Below are 21926 nucleotides of genomic sequence, written 5' to 3'. Positions count from 1 at the left end.
CATTTTTACAAGGGGATAAAAGAATAAAAAACACAAAATGTGTAGCGCAGTTTCTCCCGAGTACGGAAATACCCCACATGTGGACATAAAGTGCCAAGCGGGCGCAGGACGAGCCTCCAAAGGGAAGGAGCGCCAATTGGCTTTTGGAAGCTGGATTTCACTGGAATGGATTTCAAGGGCCACGTCGCATTTACAGAGCCCTCGTGCTGCCAAAACACTGGAAACCCCCCACAAGTGACTCCATTCTGGAAACTACACCCCTCAAGGAATCTAACAAGGGGGGCAGTGAGCATATGGACCCCACTGGTGACGGGCACAAATGTGGAACAATGTGACGTGAAAGGGAAAATTTTCATTTTTTCACTTTCACGGTACAAATGTGCCCGTCATCAAGGGGTCTATGTCCTCATTGCACCCCCTTGTTAGGTTCCTTGAGGGGTAAAGTTTCAAGAATGGGGTCACTTGTGGGGGGTTCTCACTGTCTTGGCAGCACAAGGGCTCTGTAAATGTGACATGGCGTTCATTATCCATTCTGGCCAAATCCAGCCTCCAAAATTCAAATGGTGCTCCTTCCCTTTAGAGGCTTGCCCTGCACCCACATGGCGCTTTATGTCCACTTGTGGGGTATTTACGGACTCGGGGGAAATTGCTCTACACATTGTGTGTTTTTTTATTTATTTTTAACCCTTTGTGAAAATGAAAAAATCAAGACAAGATCAACGATTTAGTGTAAAAATTAAACATTTTTTACACTAAATGTTGGTCTAGCCTTGATTTTTTTTTATTTCCAAAGGGGTTAAAAAAGAAAAAGAACACACAACGTGTAGGGTAGTTTCCCCTGAGTACAAATACCCCACATGTGGACATAATGTGCCATATGGGCACAGGGCAAGCCACCAAAGGGACAGAGCGCCATGTCAAAATTACAAAGCTCCTGTGATTGCCAGGACAGTAGAACCCTCCCCCAAGTGACCCCATTATGGAAACTACACCCCATAAGGAATCTAACAAGGGGTGCAGTGAGCATATGGACCCCACTGGTGACGGGCACATATGTAGAACATGTGGTGTGAAAATAAAAAATACCATTTTTTTCATTTTCACGTCCCAAATGTGTCCGTCACCAGGGGGCCATATCCCCGCTGCCCCCCTTGTTAGATTCCTTATGGGGTGTAGTTTCCAGAATGGGGTCACTTGTGGGGGGTTTCTACTGTCCTGGCAGCACAGAGGCTTTGTAATTGCATCATGGCAAGTTTCTAATGGGAATGGTGGCCATACCTACTTAGCTGGGGAAAAGGGACAATTTTAATTTATTTGGGGGTATTAGGCCAATTATTAGTTTATAAGGTTGAAAATGACAGGTGTCCATCAAATTCAACCTGTGTTGATCCAGAGGAAGGCAAAAAACCCCCGTGAGGCAGACGACAGTAGCCTCATCACTGGGGAAAAATTCCTTCCCGACTCCATATTGGCGATCAGAACAATCCCTGGATCAACGTGACCCCTGAAATAGGAATAAGGGACAGAATTTAGAAAATGTAGAACACCGATGACATGTGGTGCGCCTTGAAGCGATCCAGTATGCAGAGGCCGGGGTGATCAGGACAGGTGTCACACTGGAAAATGGTGTCCTTCCTGATCTCCCTGTTACGCCACACTCTGCACTTCTTCTGGGGTCTCCCGTTCTCCAGTGTGGGGGACGTCACCTGGAAAATGTTGTCCTGGTGCGATACGGGGTCCTTTATATCCAGAAGCGCTGGGTCCGCTCCATGGCTGCTAAATATTAGGGCTCTATTACTGCTTCTGATATTTTCGGATCGTGCCGCAAGCCACAGTAGCTCAAGCGGCGAGGGGCCGGAAGATGGGGGTGCTGGTATAAAGGTTATCCCCTACAGGTGGTAACCTTTATCCAGCAGTGGGAAGATCAGTTCCCGAAAGATCTAACTCGGAGGATGGGGTGGGGGCATCTGAACGTGTTCATTCTTTTGAGGGACGACGGAATCCACCTGTGCATAGAATGGAGTCTATGACACGGGTGGAGACGCGCGCCTCCATCAGTCCGCCGGTGGGTGCCAGCTGTGGAATGCACAAAGGGTTATCCTTCGCCATTCCGCAGTGTGCACGTACCCTTAATCTGTAAGTGTACCCTGAGGTACTCTCACAGAGTTTGTAGAATTTCACACCATACCGTCATCTCTTATTGGGCCGGTACTGGCGGAAAAGACGTGTCTGGGAGGCAGCGTACGCTATGCTATCCCCAGACACGTCACTGCATGATGATGATGAGGATGAATGGAGGAAAGAAGGATCCCCCCCCATTCATCCTCACTGGCTGTTTCAGTGTCGGAGGCAATAATAGCGTATGCGTCCGACACCGAAAACACCCTGGGGGCCATCTTTATACGGAGATTAGTATATGGGGTATGTAAATGTGTAGTGGTGTAGTGTAAAACTTTATTTTGTGTAATGTAGTGTTTTTTTACATTTTTTTTAACAGTAAAGTAAAAAAAAAAACCTACGCCAAAAAAGGAGTTGCTGATAAATGCTGCACTTATCAGCAGACAGTGGCGGTAGGATATAGGGGGAAAAAATGCCCCTACGCCAAAAAGGAGGAGTTGCTGATCAGAGGCGCACTTACGTGCAATGCTGATCAGTACTCAGCGGCGTTAGTGCGCATAAAAATAAAAAAAATAAAACATTTTTAACCCAAAGCAACTGATCAGTGAATAATATTTACTGATCAGCCGCTAGGGGCAGTAGAGAGAAGATTGCAGGAGGAGTTTGTTTTCCTTTCAGGGAGTTTTGTGTTTACGCCGTTCAACCTGGGGTAAAACTGACTTGTTATATATGTTCCTCAAGTTGTTGCGAATACAACAATATGTAACATGTATAACTTTTCTTTTATTTGATAGCTTTTAAAAAATTCAAACCATTGTTAACAAATATATGTTCCTTAAAATCGCTTATGGCTTATGGCTTATGGCGCTTTTATCCTTTGGTCTATGGGTCTGTGTGAGGTGTAATTTTTTGCGCCATGATGTGATCTTTCTATCAGTAACTTGATTGCGCATATGCGACTTTTTGTTCCCTTTTTATTACATTTTTTCTGGATTTCATGTGACCAAAAATGCGCAATTTTGCACTTTGGGATTTTTTTGCGCTTACGCCGTTTACCGTGCGAGATCAGGAATGTGATAAATTAATAGTTCGGGCGATTACGCATGCGGCAAAACCAAATATGTTTATTTATTTATTTATATTTATAAAATGGGAAAAGGGGGGTGATTTGGACTTTTATTAAGGGAGGGGATTTTTTTTATAATAAAATAACATTTTTACTTTTTCTTTTTACATTAACAAGAAGTCCCCCTGGGACTCATAGAGATCAATGCTGTGTATATACACAGCAAAGAGCGATTAGATCGGTGATAGATTGCTTTGGCCTGCTGCACGGGCAGAAGAACGGAAGAACGGATATTCCCCCCCCCCCCCCCACGGGCGGGACCCCTTTCTGAACTCCCCCCGTGTCACCATAAAGTATCAGATATGTCATGGGTTGCTAAGGGGTTAAAGGCCCTATTACACGGAATGTTTACAGGCTGTATTCGGCCAATAATCATCTTGTGTAATAGAAGACAACGCTCAGTCGACATGGACAATGTCGGCTGATTGTTGTCTGTCGTTTTTCAACATGTTGAAAGACAAAGGACTAAGATAGCAACATTCTGCTGCCGTTGCTCTGTGGAATTGGACCGGCGGCAGCAGACTTAGGGTGCCTTTACACCAAGAGATTTAGCTGACAGATTTTTGAAGTAAAATCCATTCTTGGCTTTGGCTTCAAAAATCTGTCATATAAATCTCTGTGTGTAAAGGCACCCTTACTCACCTACGGGAGATTTTTTAATCAAAGTAAATTACAAATCTATAAAACTTTCTAACACCTGTTGAGTTGAAAGCAGTATTTTTCTCTGGAGTACCCCTTTAGGCATTCAGTCACCAGTATTTTTGGCACCCCTAATAGTCTGCAGCTACTGTATTGTATACTGCGGCAGCTAACATAGCAGTTTAGAGTATATAATATAAGCCAAACTAATACCTTACACTACTGGTGTGCAGCTGTATGTCAAAGGGGTGCTCTAGTTGTTTTTGTTTTTTTTTTAATACGTTTTACCTCAGTTCACCCCCTCCCTTATCGCTGTATGGTTGTCATCCTACAGGTGCCCATTCTGCATCTCAGCCCCTTTTCCCGCCTCTCCGCACGACTACCTGTTCTCCTCTTCCCTGGCTCCTCCCACAATCCTCGTCCCCTGCAGTACCCGCTCACAGCCGGCAGATGGCGATTCAACTCAGGAATTTACCTACGTGGAACTCACCTGTCCAGCTCCGGCGGCGGCAGCTCGGGAGCCCGAAGAGGGGAGGTGCCGCTGCTCCTGGATGACGTCAGCCCAGACATGGCGGAGAAACAGCTATTGGAAGCGGAACCAAACGCTCCTCCAGAGTCTCACAGTGACACCGACCAAATGGAGACACCCGCAGCAGGTGAGGGGACGTGTAGACGCATAACACCTGGGCACAGGGTGAGCGCCACTGTACACACACTACACGCGGCACCTGCGCTCATGTGATATATGTCATCCCGGGGTCAGGGCTGGGCTGCTCACTAATTGGGAAGAGTGGGCCATCTAGACGTCACTGTATGACGTCACACATGTAACAGGCTTATTACCTGATGTGTGTATCCAGAAAAAGAACTGAAACGTTTATTGTGAGGGATAAGAAGGCTGCTGATCCTGGTGTGTATATAGAAAACTATCCAGTACAGCAGGTGTGTGTATATGTATATATCTGTATCCTGCTCAGTACAGCAGGTGTATATAGAAAACTGTATCCAGTACAGCAGGTGTGTGTATATGTATACAGTATATATCTGTATCCTGCTCAGTACAGCAGGTGTATATAGAAAGCTGTATCCTGCCCAGTACAGCAGGTGTGTGTATATGTGTACAGTAAATATCTGTATCCTGCTTAGTACAGCAGGTGTATATAGAAAGCTGTATCCTGCCCAGTACAGCAGGTGTGTGTATATAAATTATATATATATATATATATATATATATATATATATATATATATATACACACACACTCACACTCACCGGCCACTTTATTAGGTACACCTGTCCAACTGCACGTTACCACTTAATTTCTAATCAGCCAATCACATGGCGGCAACTCAGTGCATTTAGGCATGTAGACATGGTCAAGACAATATCCTGCAGTTCAAACCGAGCATCAGTATGGGGAAGAAAGGTGATTTGAGTGCCTTTGAACGTGGCATGGTTGTTGGTGCCAGAAGGGCTGGTCTGAGTATTTCAGAAACTGCTGATCTACTGGGATTTTCACGCACAACCATCTCTAGGGCTTACAGAGAATGGTCCGAAAAAGAAAAAACATCTAGTGAGCGGCAGTTCTGTGGGCCTTGTTGATGCCAGAGGTCAGAGGAGAATGGGCAGACTTGTTCGAGCTGATAGAAAGGCAACAGTGACTCAAATAGCCAACCGTTACAACCAAGGTAGGCAGAAGAGCATCTCTGAACGCACAGTACGTCGAACTTTGAGGCAGATGGGCTACAGCAGCAGAAGACCACACCAGGTGCCACTCCTTTCAGCTAAGAACAGGAAACTGAGGCTACAATTTGCACAAGCTCATCGAAATTGGACAGTAGAAGATTGGAAAAACGTTGCCTGGTCTGATGAGTCTCGATTTCTGCTGCGACATTCGGATGGTAGGGTCAGAATTTGGCGTCAACAACATGAAAGCATGGATCCATCCTGCCTTATATCAACGGTTCAGGCTGGTGGTGGTGGTGTCATGGTGTGGGGAATATTTTCTTGGCACTCTTTGGGCCCCTTGGTACCAACTGAGCATCGTTGCAACGCTACAGCCTACCTGAGTATTGTTGCTGACCATGTCCATCCCTTTATGACCACAATGTACCCAACATCTGATGGCTACTTTCAGCAGGACAATGCGCCATGTCATAAAGCTAGAATCATCTCAGACTGGTTTCTTAAACATAAGAGAGAGAGCTGTATCCTGCCCAGTACAGCAGGTGTATATAGAAAGCTGTATCCTGCCCAGTACAGCAGGTGTGTATATAATATATAATATAATATATATATATATATATATATATATATATATATATATATATATATATATACATATATACAGTGGTACCTTGGTTTATGAGTAACTTGGTTTAAGAGCATTTTGGTTTAAGAGCTTACAGTTTTTCAAAATTGTGACTTGGTTTAAGAGCATTGCTTTGGTTTAAGAGCTCCCTGTACTGAGTGGGAACGTGAGTGGGGGAGGGACAAGGTCTACATAGTGTGGTCTACAGCCCTGTACTCTGACCCAGGAAGTCTCCCTCACCTTCCAAATCATAGCAGATCCACTTCCGGCTGGGGCTTACATCAGGGGACAGGACTGTGGAGGTAATCTCTTCATAGCTGTAACCCCTCTCTCCCCGGACAGAGAGCACTGCACTATGTTCCCACATCTGCCCTGCTCATTCCTTCATGCTCCCTGCAGTCTCTGTCAGCACTTGTTTTCCATCCTCTACATTACAGTACAGTAACTTATAATATCACATATTCTGCGGTTTCTGAATGTTTGTTTTTAATTTGTTTTACATGTTGTTCAGAATAATAAACCACTATTTTTTGGGTGTGGAACCAATTGTCTGCATTTCTATGATTTCTTATGGGAAAATTTGTTTTGGTTTAAGAGTGGATTTGGATTACAAGCAGCAGAATCCCGGAACAAATTATGCTCGTAATCCAAGGCACCACTGTGTGTGTATATATATATATATATATATATATATATATATATATATATAGAGAGAGAGATGTATCCTGCCCAGTACAGCAGGTGTATATATATAGAGAGAGATGTATCCTGCCCAGTACAGTAGGTGTATATAGAGAGAGAGAGCTGTATCCTGCCAAGTACAGCAGGTGTGTGTGTATATATGTACAGTGGTGCTTTTAGTATAATTTGTTCCGGGGCCATGCTTGTAATCCAAATCCACTCTTAAACCAAAGCAAAACTTTCCATTAGAAATTATTGATATGCAGACAATTGGTTCCACACCCTAAAAATAATGATTTTTTTTTTATTCTGAATAACAATTTATTATTCTAATAAAAAAAATGAAACAAAGATTTAAAAACAGCAAAATATGTGATATTATAAATTACTGTACAGTAATGGAGAGGATGGGAAACACAAGGGCGGACAGAGACTGCAGGGAGCATGAAGGAATGAGCAGGACATATGTAGGCACAGTATATCAGCTCTCTGTCCGGGGAGAGAAGGGTTACAGCTATGGAGAGATTACCTCACAGTCCTGTCCCCTGATGCAAGCCCCAGCCTGAAGTGGATCTGCCTGGGTCAGAGTACAGGGCTGTAGACCCCGCTATGCAGGCCATGCCGCTCCTCCACTCGCGCTTCCACCCAGTACAGGGAGCTCTTAAACCAAAGCAATGCTCTTAAACCAGATCACAATTTTGAAAAACTTTAATCCAAGTTAATTTTAAACCAAGGTACCACTGTATATCTATAATCTGTATCCTGCCCAGCTGCAGGGAAGGCTGAGACTGAATGATCTTCCTCTGCTGCTACATCCACAACTTACTCCTGATGTAATAGCTGATATGTCGGATGTCCACCTCCAGTGCTTTGATGGGTTTCCCATGAACGTTACATCATGGCGATGCTGTGAGATTGGCTTTAGCCTCTGATCCCGCTATACATGGCGCACATATAATGGGACATCACAGTATGTGCCACCTTCAGCTATCATGACCACATATACAAAATATGAAAAATTGTAAAAACAGATTTATAGAGATGTAGAGCTAATAAGAGGGCAAGGTGGACACCGTTATCTGGTGATAGGTGCAGTATGTCAGGGCAGCAAGGCATCAGTCAGCTCTTCAGGTTTAGTGTTGGTCTGATCTGTCAAAATGTGGAGTTTGGTAACTGGAGCACTCGGCATTTGATTACCAGTGGCTGCAGAAATTGGATGCCGCCCTAGGGCTGCCAGGACAACATGGACATGACCATAGGTTGTATCCATGTTTTCCTGGCAGCCCTAGGGCAGCATCCAATTTTACCACCGGTAATCAAATGCTGAGCGTTCCAGTTGCCGAATTCAAACATTTTGACAGATTAGCTCAACACTATTCAGGTTTATGCTGTGGAAGTTGGAGCAATGCTCAGATTGGGGGGGGGGGGTGATTTAATAAAAAAAATTTCACTAATGCAAACAGGTGAAAAACCCTACAAATTAACAGCAGATTTCATTTCCAGAATATAAAAAAAACATTTACTTCACAGACTTTCACCACTTTATTCCCACAATTGGAGATTTAGGGCTGATCCTCCTCATGCTGCCCATGGTATTCCTATCTGTTACCTGTCACACAGGCCCGCTGCCAGATGAGTGGCGAGTTCCTCTGTTAGGGTATGTTCACACACTGAGTAAAAGCGGCAGAAAATCCCGCCTGCCTCAGTGTGTGTGTCTTTCCACGCTCGCCTCCGCCGATTTCCGTTTAAAGAATTGACATGTTAATTCTTTAAGCAGAGGTGTGTGCGGCATCTTATTAACACACTGAGACAGGCAGGATTCCACCGCTTTTACGTAGTGTGAACCTGGTTCACACTAAGTTCGGTTCTCCTTGCTCAATTTAAGTATACATCTAGTTAGCAATGTCTGAAAATAATAAGGTAGAAAGTTATACTCACCGCTCCGTGCTCCCCTGTGTCCTCCTGCCTGTTTCCCATTGACCAGAACCCGCTGAAACTTAGAAGACCATCATCCTCTTTAATCTGAACGTAGCCGTCACGGGGAAGCCGATGCCGCGGACCGTTTTTGAACCGCAGCCCAGTTCCTGTGTACGGCGCTGTTCTATGCACGGTTACCTGTCCGTGACTGAAGCACTAGAGGTCGGCCGGCCCGCCCCCAGTAGGAGGGAATTCCCTCCCCTCTATGACGCGGCTCTATTAGAATCAATGGAGCCGCGTCATAGAGGGCCGAGGAATTCCGCCCACTGGGGGCGGGCTGGCCAACCTCCTCTGCTTCAGTCCTGGCCCAGTACACGTGCATAGAATGGCGGCGTACATGGGAACCACAAAATATAAGAAACTCAGGCCCCTTTTAGTAAGGCAAGGGGGGAGATTTATCAAAGGGTGTAAAATTTAGATTTGTACAAACTGCCCACAGCAACCAATCACAGCTCAGCTTTCAGCTCTGGTAAAATAAATGTTGAGCTGTGATTGGTTGCTGTGGGCAGTTCACACCAGTCTAAATTTTACACCATTTGATAAATCTGGGCCAATGTCTTCAAAAACCTATGCAACTACAACATATGACACAGACAAGGGAAGGAGACAAAGGGTTTAGGGTGGATAGAGCAGGGAGGAAATCCTGGAGTAACAAATCTTTTTAACAAACACAGCCAGTTCGGGTACGGTAATCGTCCCATGGAGCTCATACTAAGTCAAATAGAGAAAGTTTATTGTTGAGAGATGCATTGAGGTGCTCTAGCAGCCTCATCTCCTTGATTCTAGAGACAAGTATGTGAAGGGGGAGTGGTCCTCCTTCAAGCAGTGAGATATCAATTTCTTAGCTGATGTCAAGATCTGAAGCAGTATCTTCATGTTTTTTTTACCCAATGTTTAAGGCATCAGATTAAGCAGGTAAACCAAAGGGTCTAATGCTGCGTTTACACGGAACGATAATTCGCCCGATCGTACGAATAACTATGTCGGAGTAACGATTTTTTTCCATAACGATCAGCGTTTAGACGGTACGATATATCGTAAGGAAAAATCGTTTTGCAATCTTTTTAAAATTGGCCGGCCCCCCGCTCATTCGCAGCCCGGTCCCCCCCGCTCATTCACAGCCCCCTGCGCCGCCTCGATCGCCTCCCCCGCCGCCGCGATTGCCACCCCACCCCCCTGGCGCTCCGGTCACCCCCTCCGCGAGCATAATTTACCTGCTCGGCGTAGCGGGTGTTCGAAATTCCCGGCTCCCCTCTTCAGTGCATTGATTGGCTGAAGAGGGGAGCTGGGAATTTTAAACGGCTCCTCTTCAGCTAATCAGTGCGGCGGGGGTGGCGATCGAGCCAGCGCAGGGAGCTGCGGGGGGGCGGGCTGAGGGCGGCCAGGCTTTTGCGACGACTGTTTACACGGAACGATCTGCGAATTTTTTACGAACGACGATTTTAGAACATGTTGTAAGATCAAAATGAACGATTTCTCGATCGTCGTTTGATCGTTTGCTGCGTTTACTTGGAACGATTATCGTTCGAATTTGATCGTTATCATGCGAATTCGCACAATAATCGTTCCGTGTAAACGCAGCATTACCCTAATCACTTGTCTACAACTGCTCTAATAAGTTTCCTAACCTGTGATCAGTATCTTTGGATGGCCTGGACAGGTCCAGATTAGAGATGAGAAAATCGGGTTCGAGTCGATCTGAACCCGATCGTTTGGTATTATCAGGGGCTACAGAACTTGGATAAAGCTCTAAGGTGGTCTGGAAAGCATGGATACAGCCAATGACTATATCCATGTTTTCCAGACAACCTTAGGCCTTTATCCAACTTCAGCAGCCACCGCTTATCAAATGACGAAAGCTTGGGTTCGGATCGACTCGAGCATGCTCGAGGTTCGCTCATCTCTAGTCCAGATGTTATGTGACGTTATGTTGGGTGTTATGGTAGAGACCCAGTAGTGGGAGATCAAGCTATTCAATTTGTTCAGTAACTCAGGAGTATGGCACCACTGCATAAGCAGCTTGTACAAAGTCTCTTTGTAGGTGGTGCATATGGAATAGTTGGCTATTCTCTCCCAGATGATCCCCCTCCGGGGACATCGGTCTAGATAATACAGCCTCCCATTTATCCATATAACCATGTCGAATTGGTGAATCATCACCCATCATAAGCCCCCTGGTGGACGTCCCTGCCCTACAAAGCTGCTCAAAGGGTGTGGGCTTAGATACTGCAGTACTTCCTATGACATCATGTAATGATCAAGACATGTATATGTATATTGTTCAGTCTTAGGGAGATGGGAGCGGTCTACTAGTTTAGCAAAAGATTGTAGAATACATGTCAGTAGATTGACTACATCTTTAAACTGGAAAAGCCCCCTTGTCCAACCAGGTGCGTACCACCAGGGAATCAATGCCAGCAGAGAAAGAGGGGGATAGAAGAAAGCAGATCAAAGGAGAATTCTTAGAACACAGCCCAAGTCTTTGCGCATGTTATCCAGATGTGCTCTGTAAATTAAATGGGAACTAATGGTGGGTTCACACTACGGAATCCGCGCGGATTCAGTAGTGTGAACCCACCCTAACATGGGAATTGCAGGCCAAGCCGGGGGAGCAGCACTTAATAAAAAGAAGTTTGCATGAAGCCATAATTTCTCAATATAAGTCCACTTTTTGTATGTGTGGTGCATGGCCCAGCAAGGAATGTGGCATAGATGAGCCACCCAATAGTACTGCAAGATATTTGGAGTCGCCAAGCCACCCCACTGACTTAGGAATCCTGTGCCTTTTTGGATGTCCAAATAAATTGGAACATTGCCGATTAGATGGACTTAAAGGACAAGTGCCATGAAAAACTTTTTCCCAGTAATTGAAGCACATTACAAAGTTGTATAATTCTGTAATTTGCTTCAATCACCTATCTGCCTCCCTTCCCTGTCTTTTCCCCCCTCCACCCCCCACCAGGAAGTGTCCTAACTGACACAGACCTGATTACTGTCGTCACCGTCACCAGGCAGCTCCTTCTTGTGAGGATGAGTCGCCAAGCTCTTCTCTCAGCTCCTGTTACAGCAGCCCCCCCTCCCCAGGCCAAGTGATGGCTTGCAGTTGTTCAGCCAATGGGAGCTGAGCAAGCTGAGTCACCTGACAAGGCAGGGGAGGAGGGGGGGGGGCTGCTGTAACAGGAGAAGGAGCTGAGAGAAGAGCTTGGCGACGGTGATGACAGTCATTTGGTCTGTGTGAGTTAGTGCACTTCCTGGTGGAGGGAGGAAAAGACAGGGAAGGGAGGCAGATAGGTGATTGAAGCACATTACAGAGTTATATAACTTTGTAATGTGCTTCAAATACTGGGAAAAAGTTTTTTATGCCACTTGTCCTTTAAGTTCCTTAAGAGGAACTTGTACTGGCAAAGTCTCAAAGTAGTGCAGAATTTTAGGTAAGATTTTTTTTTTAACTGACACTATGCGACACTAAGTTAAAGTTAAGCGTCTTGACTTCCTAAAGTTAGGGAAATTCGTGGAATATAGGGATCATATGGGGGAGTGAGGCATATGCCCAAATATTTAATACCAATGGTGGACCATTGGTATTTAAAATTCCCCTACAGTTGGGCCAGTAGACTATTGAATCTGGCATCTTTGAATTGCGCAGCACTGTAATAAGGAGGAACTGGTGCTGAATTGGCGTGGAATTTGAAGCTAAAATACAGTCTCATTGACGACTATGGGATGATTTCTCACGGATTGACGTGTCAGTTCTGCTGCTGGAATTTGGAACAGTGCCAGAAATTTACACGCTGAAACTACTATTGATATTGTTGTGGACATCCTGTTGAAATCAATAGCATGTGTTCTGCCTAAAATTACACAGTGTGCACATAACCATATTATTGGAAATGTGTCTGAGCCTTGTCAAAAAGTGTGGTTGACTTTAGTAAAAAAGAGGGCTGCGGACTAACGTGCAGTAGCGACAATGCACCAGAATTTTGGCACAAGACACACAGTTTAAACCAACTAATACTTGGCCAACTGTGACAGATTTTATACACTGTTATAAATATGGCCTATTCTTAGACTGTCTAGGCAAAGTACACAATGTCAAAGAACTATGCAGTTTTAGTAAGTATGGACCATTATGTCTTCCATTTGGCCAAAAGCGTAGGCCATGTTCGCAAAAGCAAAAATGTTACCTAATGGACCCTCGTAAGGATAAGACCAAAAAGGAGAAAAGATGGGGGAAAATGGGGTGGGGGGGGGGGGGGGGTTGTGGCACCAAAGGCACCTATGGAGATGCTATATGCTAGATGATATAAACATTGCCACCCTGGGTGTTACAGATGCAAGTACACGCACATTTTTTGAAAACCTGGTATTAAGTAGGTACTTATTTCAGTTTATTAGCAAGATGGTTCAGTACATGGAGATAAACAACCCAAAGTTTTAACCTCTTAAGGACGCATGACGGTACCGATACGTCATGCGTCTGCAAGAGGTGTTTAGAGCGGGGCCGCCCGGCGACCCCGCTCTGAACCGCCGCAGTCCCAGGTGCCGCGTGTAGCCTGGGACCGCGGCTATAATTCAGTAATCGGATGCAGCTGTCAAAGTTGATAGCTGCATCCGAATACTGTATGCAGTTCATTCTTCAGCGCGGACAGGGCAGGAGAGCGCGCCTCCCATAGACTCCCATTATGAGCGGGAGGCTAACGGCAATTCCGCTAGTTTTGCTCAGTGGGAACGGGGCCTAAAGTAAGGACTAGTTTAAAGTAATCTTCATTGAAAAATACAGTGCTTTTCTTTCAAACATAAGGACATTTCAATGTGACCCCAAACTTTTAAATGGTAGTGTAAGTATACAGCAAAGATCTCAATGAGAGATCAGTGCACTTATACTAGAAGGCTTCAAGTATAATGCTAAGTTTACACGGAGCGATAATTGGCCCGATCGTACAATTAACGATTTCGAAGTAACCGTTTTTTTTTCTATAACGATCAGCGTTTAGATGGAACGATATATCGTACAGAAAATTCGTTTTGTGATCGCTTAAGCCTATCTCACACATAGGTAAAATCAGTGAACGACTGTTTACACGGAACGATCTGCGAATTTTTTGCGAACGACGATTTAAGAACATGTTAAAAGATCAAAATTAACGATTTATCGATCGTTCGCCGCGTTTACACGTACGATTATCGTTCAGATTCGATCGTTATCAAAATTCGCCCGATAATCGTTCCGTGTAAACGTAGCATAAGGGTCCATTTACACAGAAAGATTATCTGACAGATTATCTGCCGAAGATTTAAAGCCAAAACCAGGAATGGATTTGAAAAGGGGAGAAATCTCAAGCGTTCCTTTATGACCTGATTTATGGTTTATAGTCTGTTCCTGGCTTTGGCTTCAAATCTTTGGCAGATAATCTGTCAGATAATCTTTCTGTGTATAGGACCCTAAGTAAAAAAAAAAAAAAAAAAAAAGTGTTATTAGTAAAAAGCCCCCTCCCCTAATAACAGTTTGAATCACCCCCCTTTCCCCATGTTTTAAATAAAAATAAATAAATAATGCATGCAATGCATAAAACATGTTCGGTATCGCCGCGTGCGTAATCGCCTGAACTATTAATTAATCACATTCCTGATCTCGCACGGTAAACGGCGTAAGTGCAAAAAAATCCCAAAGTGCAAAATTGTGCATTTTTGGTCACATCAAATCTAGAAAAATTTTAAAAGCGGTCAAAAAGTTGCATATGTGCAATCAAGGTACCGATAGAAAGAACACATCATGGCGCAAAAAATTACACCTCGAACAGACCAAAGGATAAAAGCGCTAAAGGTATGGGAATGGAGCGATTTTAAGGAACGTATATTTGTTAGCAATGGTTTGAATTTTTTACAGGCCATCTCGTAATATAAAAGTTATACATGTTATATATCGTTGTAGTCGTAAACGACTTGAGGAACATGCATAATAAGTCAGTTTTACCCCAGGGCGAATGGCGTAAAAACAAATACCCCCCAAATAAAAGAAATGCGTTTTTTTAGGGATGGTCCGAAACAGTCGAGGTTCGGGTTCGTATGAACCCGGCTGTATCCACCCTCTCCTCTGAGCGGGCAGACAGCGGGAATCATTCCCGAGAGTTCGGGTTAATACAAACCCGAACCAAACTCTGTTCGGAACATCCCTAGTTTTTTTGTTCAATTTCACCACACATTGAATTTTTTCCTGGTTTCGCATTGTACTTTATGCCAAAATTCAGCCTGTCATTGCAAAGTACAATTAGTGACGCAAAAAATAAGGGCTCATGTGGGTTTCTAGGTGGAAAAATGCAAGTGCTATGGCCTTTTAAACACGAGGAAAAAACGAAAATTGGCTCCGTCCTTAAGAGGTTAACTATAGAGAATGCAAGTCATGCATGTTCAAGTCCAATTGTTCGACATTTGATTACTAGTGGCTGAACAAGTTGGATACAACCCTTTAGCTATATTCATGTTTTACCGGACTTCCTAGGGCTGCATCCAACATCTTCAGCCACTGGTACCATGCTGGACTTTTAATTAACTAACAGTTTTTACATATATGCTTTATATAGTCATCCAAAAAGTATTGCGATTTCATGGAAACCTTAGGGCCATATTAGATGGGCTGAGCCACATTGTGAATAGGCACTGATGTCATTGATAGGTTGCTTGCTCACAGAGCCTATTGCATGGTTGGGAAGTTTGTTGGAAGAGCCACACAGACAGTGACCAGATGCTTTGTGTGACCATTTGCTGTCATCAGCCATTAGCTATGTATCCGCTCGCTATTACATGGGAAGATATGTGGCTTTTTTTTTTTTTTTAAATCTGTAAAAACAAGTTGTTTGTCAGCTGATTGATGGCCCTACTACACAGGGTGATATTGGAGAAGTAAGTGAAAGTAAGTCTACAGTCATGGCCAAAAGTTTTGAGAATGACACAAATATTATATTTTCACATGATCTGCTGCCCTCTGGTTTTTATGTGTGTTTGTCAGATGTTTTTATCACATACAGAAATATAATTACAATCATTTTATGAGTAACAAAAGCTTATATTGACAGTTAAAATGAGTTAATACATCAAGTCAATATGTGCAGTGTTGACACTTCTTCTTCAGGACCTCTGCAATTCTCCCTGGCATGCTCTCATTAAACTTCTGGACCAAATCCTGACTGATAGCAGTCCATTCTTGCATAATCAATGCTTGCATTTTGTCAGAATTTGTTGGTTTTTGTTTGTCCACCCGTCTCCTGATGATTGGCCACAAGTTCTCAATGGGATTAAGATCTGGGGAGTTTCCAGGCCATGGACCCAAAATCTGTTTGGTTCCCTGAGCCATTTAGTTATCACCTTTGCTTTATGGCAAGGTGCTCCATCATGCTGAAAAATGCATTGTTGATCGCCAAACTGCTCTTGGACGGTTGGGAGAAGTTGCTCTTGGAGGACATTCTGGTACCATTCTTTATTCATGGCTGTGTTTTTAGGCAAGACTGTGAGAGAGCCGATTCCCTTGGCTGAGAAGCAACCCCACACATGAATGCTTTCAGGATGCTTTACAGTTGGCATGAGACAAGACTGGTGGTAGCGCTCACCTCGCCTTCTCCGAATAAGCTGTTTTCCAGATGACCCAAACAATCAGAAAGAGGATTCATCAGAGAAAATAACTTTACCCCAGTCCTCAGCAGTCCACTCCCTGTACTTTTTGCAGAATATCAGTCAGTCCCTGATGTTTTTTCTGGAGAGAAGTGGCTTCTTTGCTGCCCTCCTTTAGACCAGGTCTTGCTCCAAGAGTCACCACCTCACAGTGCGTGTAGATGCACTCACACCTGCCTGCTGCCATTCCTGAGCAAGCTCTGCACTGCTGGTAGCCCCATCCCGCAACTGAAACACTTTTAAGAGACGGTCCTGGCGCTTGCTGGGTTTTTTTTGGGCGCCCTGGAGCCTTTTTGGCAACAATAGAACCTCTCTCCTTAAAGTTCTTGATGATGTGATAGTTTGTTGACTGAGGTGCAATCTTTCTAGCTGCGATACTCGTCCATTAGGCCATTTTTGTGCAGTGCAATGATGACTGCACGTGTTTCTTTAGAGATAACCATGGTTAACAGAAGAGAAACAATGATGCCAAGCACCAGCCTTCTTTTAAAGTGTCCAGTGGTGTCATTCTTACTTAATCATGAGATTGATCTCCAGCCCTGTCCTCATCAACACCCACACCTGTGTTAACCTCTTAAGGACCCATGACGTACCGGCACGTCATGGATCACTGTCACTTAAGGACCCATGACGTACCGGTACGTCCGCCCTTTAAACGGGCGCCGCGGCCGGCCGGGTCCCGATCGGGGGAGATAGCCTGCTATAATACATAGCAGGCCAACTCTCCCTGTCGGCATGGAGGGTTGTTAACCCCCCCCATGCCGACGATCGCCGCTATTGGCTGATAAGCCCATAGCGGCGATCGGAACCTTTCCGGGCCATCGGTGGCCCGATGACCCGGAAAAAAATGGCGGTCGGTGCTGTCCGAGGACGGCACTGACCGCCATTACTGTAAAAAGTAATGGTGGTCACGGTACCACCGTCCCGATCGCCGTGAACGGCCGGCCATCCGGCCGGCCGTTCACGGCGATCAAAGTCCCCACAAGTAATAAATACCTGCTCCGGACCCCTCAGCTAGGTAGCTGAGGGGTCCAGAGCAGGTATTTGTACATTACTCACCTGTCCCGGGGTCCTGATCGGCGTCTTCCGGGTTCCCGGCGTCCTCTTCATCTTGTCGGGACTTCGGCTTCTTCCGTGAGTCCCGATCGGCTTTTTCCGGCTCCAGCGTCGTCTTTTTTTGTATTTTTCCGGCTCCAGCGTCGTCTATTTTCGGATCTTGCGCTCTGCTGCCCCCTAGCGGCTGATAAGTGTAATACACGTATCAGCCACTACAGGGATGTTCAGAATGTAGTAAAAAAAAAAATTTTTTTCCCAATTTTTTTTTTTTTCTATTTTCCGCACCCTATCGCCGCTGAGTGTTGATCAGCATCGCACAAAAGTGCGCTGCTAATCAGCAACTCCTCCTTTTTGGCGTAGGGTGTTTTTTTTCTATATTCTACTGCCACGGTCTGCTGATAAGTGCCGAACATAAGTGCGGCATTTATCAGCAACACCATTTTTGGCGTAGGTTTTTTTTGTATACTTACTGTAAAAAACACGTAAAAAAACACTACATTACACCACACTACATTGAATAAAGTTTTACACTACACCACTACATACCCTATATACCAATCCCCATATAAAGATGGCCCCCAGGGTGTTTTCGGTATCGGACGCATACGTTATTATTGCCTCCGACACCGAAACAACCAGTGAGGATGAATGGGGGGATCCTTTGTTCCTCCATTCATCCTCATCCTCCTCATCATCCAGTGACGTGTCTGGGAGTAGCGTAGCGTACGCTGCCCCCCAGACACGTCTTTTCTGCCAGTACCGTCCCAATAAGAGATCACGGTATGGTGTGAAATTCTACAAACTCTGTGAGAGTACCTCAGGGTACACTTACAGATTTAGGGTACGTGCACACTGCGGAATGGCGAAGGATAACCCTTCGTGCATTCCGCAGCTGGCACCCGCCGGCGGACTGATGCAGGGGCGCGTCTCCGCCCGTGTCATAGACTCTATCCTATGCACGGGCGGATTCCATCATCCGTCATTCCATCAACACGTTGGACGCAGAGCGGAATCCGCCCGTGCATAGAATGGAGTCTACGACACGGACGGAGATGTGCGCCTGCATCAGTCCGCCGGCGGGTGCCAACTGCGGAATGCACAAAGGGTTATCTGTCGCGATTCCGCAGTGTGCACGTACCCTTAGAGTGTATGAAGGAAGGGACACTCGAATCCAGCCCCCAGATGCCCACTCCCCCCCCATCCTCGGAGTTAGTGGGGACATCGTCCGGGAACTGATCTTCCCACTGCTGGATAAAGGTTACCACCTGTACGGGATAACTTTTATACCAGCTCCCCCTCTTCCAGTCCCTCGCTGCCCTGTAGCTTGCGGCACGATCCGTAAATATCAGAAGCCGTAATAGAGCCCTAATATTTAGCAGCCATGGAGCCGACCCAGCACTTCTGGATATGAAGGACCCCGTATCTCACCAGGACAACATTCTCCAGGTGACGTCCCCCACACTGGAAAACAGGAGGCCCCAGAAGAAGTGCAGAGTGTGGCGTAACAGGGGGATCAGGAAGGACAACATTTTCCAGTGTGACACCTGTCCTGATCACCCCGGCCTCTGCATACTGGATCGCTCCAAGGCGCACCACACGTCATTGGGGTTCTACATTATCTAAATTCTGTCCCCTATTCCTATTTCAGGGGTCACGTTGATCCAGGGATTATTCTGATCGCCATTATGGAGTCAGGAAGGAATTTTTCCCCTGTGATGAGGCTACTGTCGTCTGCCTCACGAGGGGTTTTTGCCTTCCTCTGGATCAACACAGGTTGAATTTGATGGACACCTGTCATTTTCAACCTTATAAACTAATAATTGGCCTAATACCCCCAAATAAATTAGAATTGTCCCTTTTCCACAGCTAAGTAGGTATGGCCGCCATTCCCATTAGAGGATGGCATGATGCAATTACAAAGCCTTTGTGCGGCCAGGACAGTAGAAACCCCCCACAAGTGACCCCATTCTGGAAACTACACCCCATAAGGAATCTAACAAGTGGGGCAGCGGGTATATGGCCCCCTGGTGACGGCCACATTTGGGATGTGAAAATGAGAAAAATGGTATTTTTTATTTTCACGGCACATGTTCTACACATGTGCCCATCACTAGTGGGGTCCATATGCTCACTGCACCCCTTGTTAGATTCCTTATGGGGTGTAGTTTCCAGAATTGGGTCACTTGTGGGGGGTTTCTACTAGGGCTGGGCGATATGGCCTAAAATTTATATCACGATATAATTTGATGCATGCACGATATAACGATATATCACGATATATAAAAAAATTTTTGTGTGTATACTCACCCCCCCCCCTTGCCAGTCATCAGCCTTCCCCTGTGCCAGTGATCAGCCCTCCCCTATGCCTTCAGCCCCCTTTGTGCCAGTTATCACCCCCCTTGCCAGTCATCAGCCTTCCCCTGTGCCATCAGCCCTCCCTTGTGCCAGTCATCAGCCCTCCCTTGTGCCAGTTATCACCCGCCTTGCCAGTCATCAGCCCCCCTTGCCAGTCATCAGCCTTCCCCTGTGCCATCAGTCCACCCTGTGCCAGTCATCAGCCCTCCCTTGTGCCAGTCATCAGCCCTCCCTTGTGCCAGTCATCAGCCCCCCGTTGCCAGTCATCAGCCCCCCAGTGCCAGTCATCAGCCCCCCCCCAGTGCCAGTCATCTCCCCTCTCAGTTTTCCAGCCATTTCATGTGCCAGCCATCATGTCCCCCCAGCCAGGGCCATCATCAGCCCCATGCCAAGCCATCTGCCGCCCCCGACCCCTCTGCTACTTACCTTTCCTGCAGGGCTGGCTGATGGAGTCTGCGAGGCGAGACGGGCCGCGTCTTCTTCCCAGCATGCACTGGGAGACCTGACGTCACACGCATCAGCGCGCTAGCGCGCTGACTATGCGTGAACGGAAGGCCCTGCAGCGCGGTACCACGGAGCGGTAAGTGAGAAGCTTATTCACTACCGCTCCGTGGTATATCGCGATATGACGATATGCCAAAAATCTATATCGTCAACCGAATTGATGACGATATTTTGGCATATCGTTTATATCGCCCAAACTGTTCTGGCAGCACAGGAGCTTTGTAATTGCGACATGGCCTCCATCCCCCATTCCAGCCTCTAAATGGCGCTCTGTCCTTTTGGTGACTTGCCCTGTGCCCATATGGCAAATTATGTCCACATGTGGGGTATTTTCGTACTCAGGGGAAACTACCCTACACATTTTGTGTTCATTTTCTTTTTTAACCCCTTGTGGAAATGGAAAAAAATCAAGGCTAGACCAACATTTAGTGTAATTTTTTTTTAATTTTTACTCTAAATCATTGATCTTTTCATTTTCACAAGGGGTTAAAAGATAAAAAAAAACACAATGTGTAGAGCAATTTCCCCTGAGTACGGAAATACCCCACATGTGGACATAAAGCGCCATGCGGGTGCAGGGTAAGCCTCCAAAGGGAAGGTGCGCCATTTGGTTTTTGAAGGCTGGATTTGGGTGGAATGGATTTCGAGGGGCCATGTTGCATTCAAAAGGCCCCTGTGTTGCCAAGACAGTTAAACCCCCCACAAGTGACCCTATTATGGAAACTACACCCCTCAAGGAATGTAACAAGGGGTGTAGTCAGCATATGGACCCCACTGGTGACGGGCACAAATGTGGAACAATGTGGCGTGAAAATGAAATATTAAATTTTTTACACTATAATGTTGGTCTAGCCTTGAATTTATCATTTTCACAAGGGGTTAAAAGAGGAAAAAAAAACACAAAATGTGTAGAGCAATTTCCCCCGAGTCCGTAAATACCCCACATGTGGACATAAAGCGCCATGTGGGCGCAGGGCAAGCCTCTGAAGGGAAGGAGCGCCATTTGGATTTTAGAGGTTGGATTTGGCTAGAATGGATGATGAACGCCATGTCGCATTTACAGAGCCCTTGTGCTGCCAAAACACTGTAAACCCCCCACAAGTGACCCCATTCTGGAAACTACACCCCTCAAGGAATCTAACAAGGGGTGCAGTGAGGATATGGACCCCTGGATGACGGGCACATTTGTGCCATGAAAGTGAAAAAATGAAAATTTTCACTTTCACGTCACATTTTTCCACATTTGTGCCCGTCACCAGTGGGGTCCATATGCTCACTGCACCCCTTGTTAGATTCCTTGAGGGGTGTAGTTTCCAGAATGGGGTCACTTGTGGGGGGTTTCCAGTGTCTTGGCAGCACGAGGGCTCTGTAAATGCGACATGGCCCTTGAAATCCATTCCAGTGAAATCCAGCTTCCAAAAGCCAATTGGCGCTCCTTCCCTTTGGAGGCTCGTCCTGCGCCCGCTTGGCACTTTATGTCCACATGTGGGGTAT

General features: G+C 45.7%; 1 protein-coding gene across 3 annotated transcripts in view; it reads left to right on the top strand.

Annotated features, from left to right (window-relative positions):
- The first annotated feature begins 4420 nt into the window (after window positions 1-4420).
- MAP7 (microtubule associated protein 7) overlaps window positions 4421-21926 on the top strand; it is a 143971-nt gene continuing 126465 nt past the window's right edge. For 2 of the 3 annotated variants that reach the window (XM_069975005.1, XM_069975004.1), the window contains exon 1: window positions 4421-4539. In XM_069975005.1, the coding sequence (XP_069831106.1) occupies window positions 4452-4539 (88 nt within the window). In that variant the 5' untranslated portion in view covers window positions 4421-4451. The remainder of the gene's footprint in view (window positions 4540-21926) is intronic. The other variant, XM_069975000.1, reaches the window with a different exon arrangement.

This window comes from Dendropsophus ebraccatus, chromosome 6 (genome assembly GCF_027789765.1).
Source record: "Dendropsophus ebraccatus isolate aDenEbr1 chromosome 6, aDenEbr1.pat, whole genome shotgun sequence".
Taxonomy (NCBI): Eukaryota; Metazoa; Chordata; class Amphibia; order Anura; family Hylidae; genus Dendropsophus; species Dendropsophus ebraccatus.
Note: the sequence above shows the minus strand (reverse complement) of the source record. Positions and strands in the feature narration are given on the sequence as shown.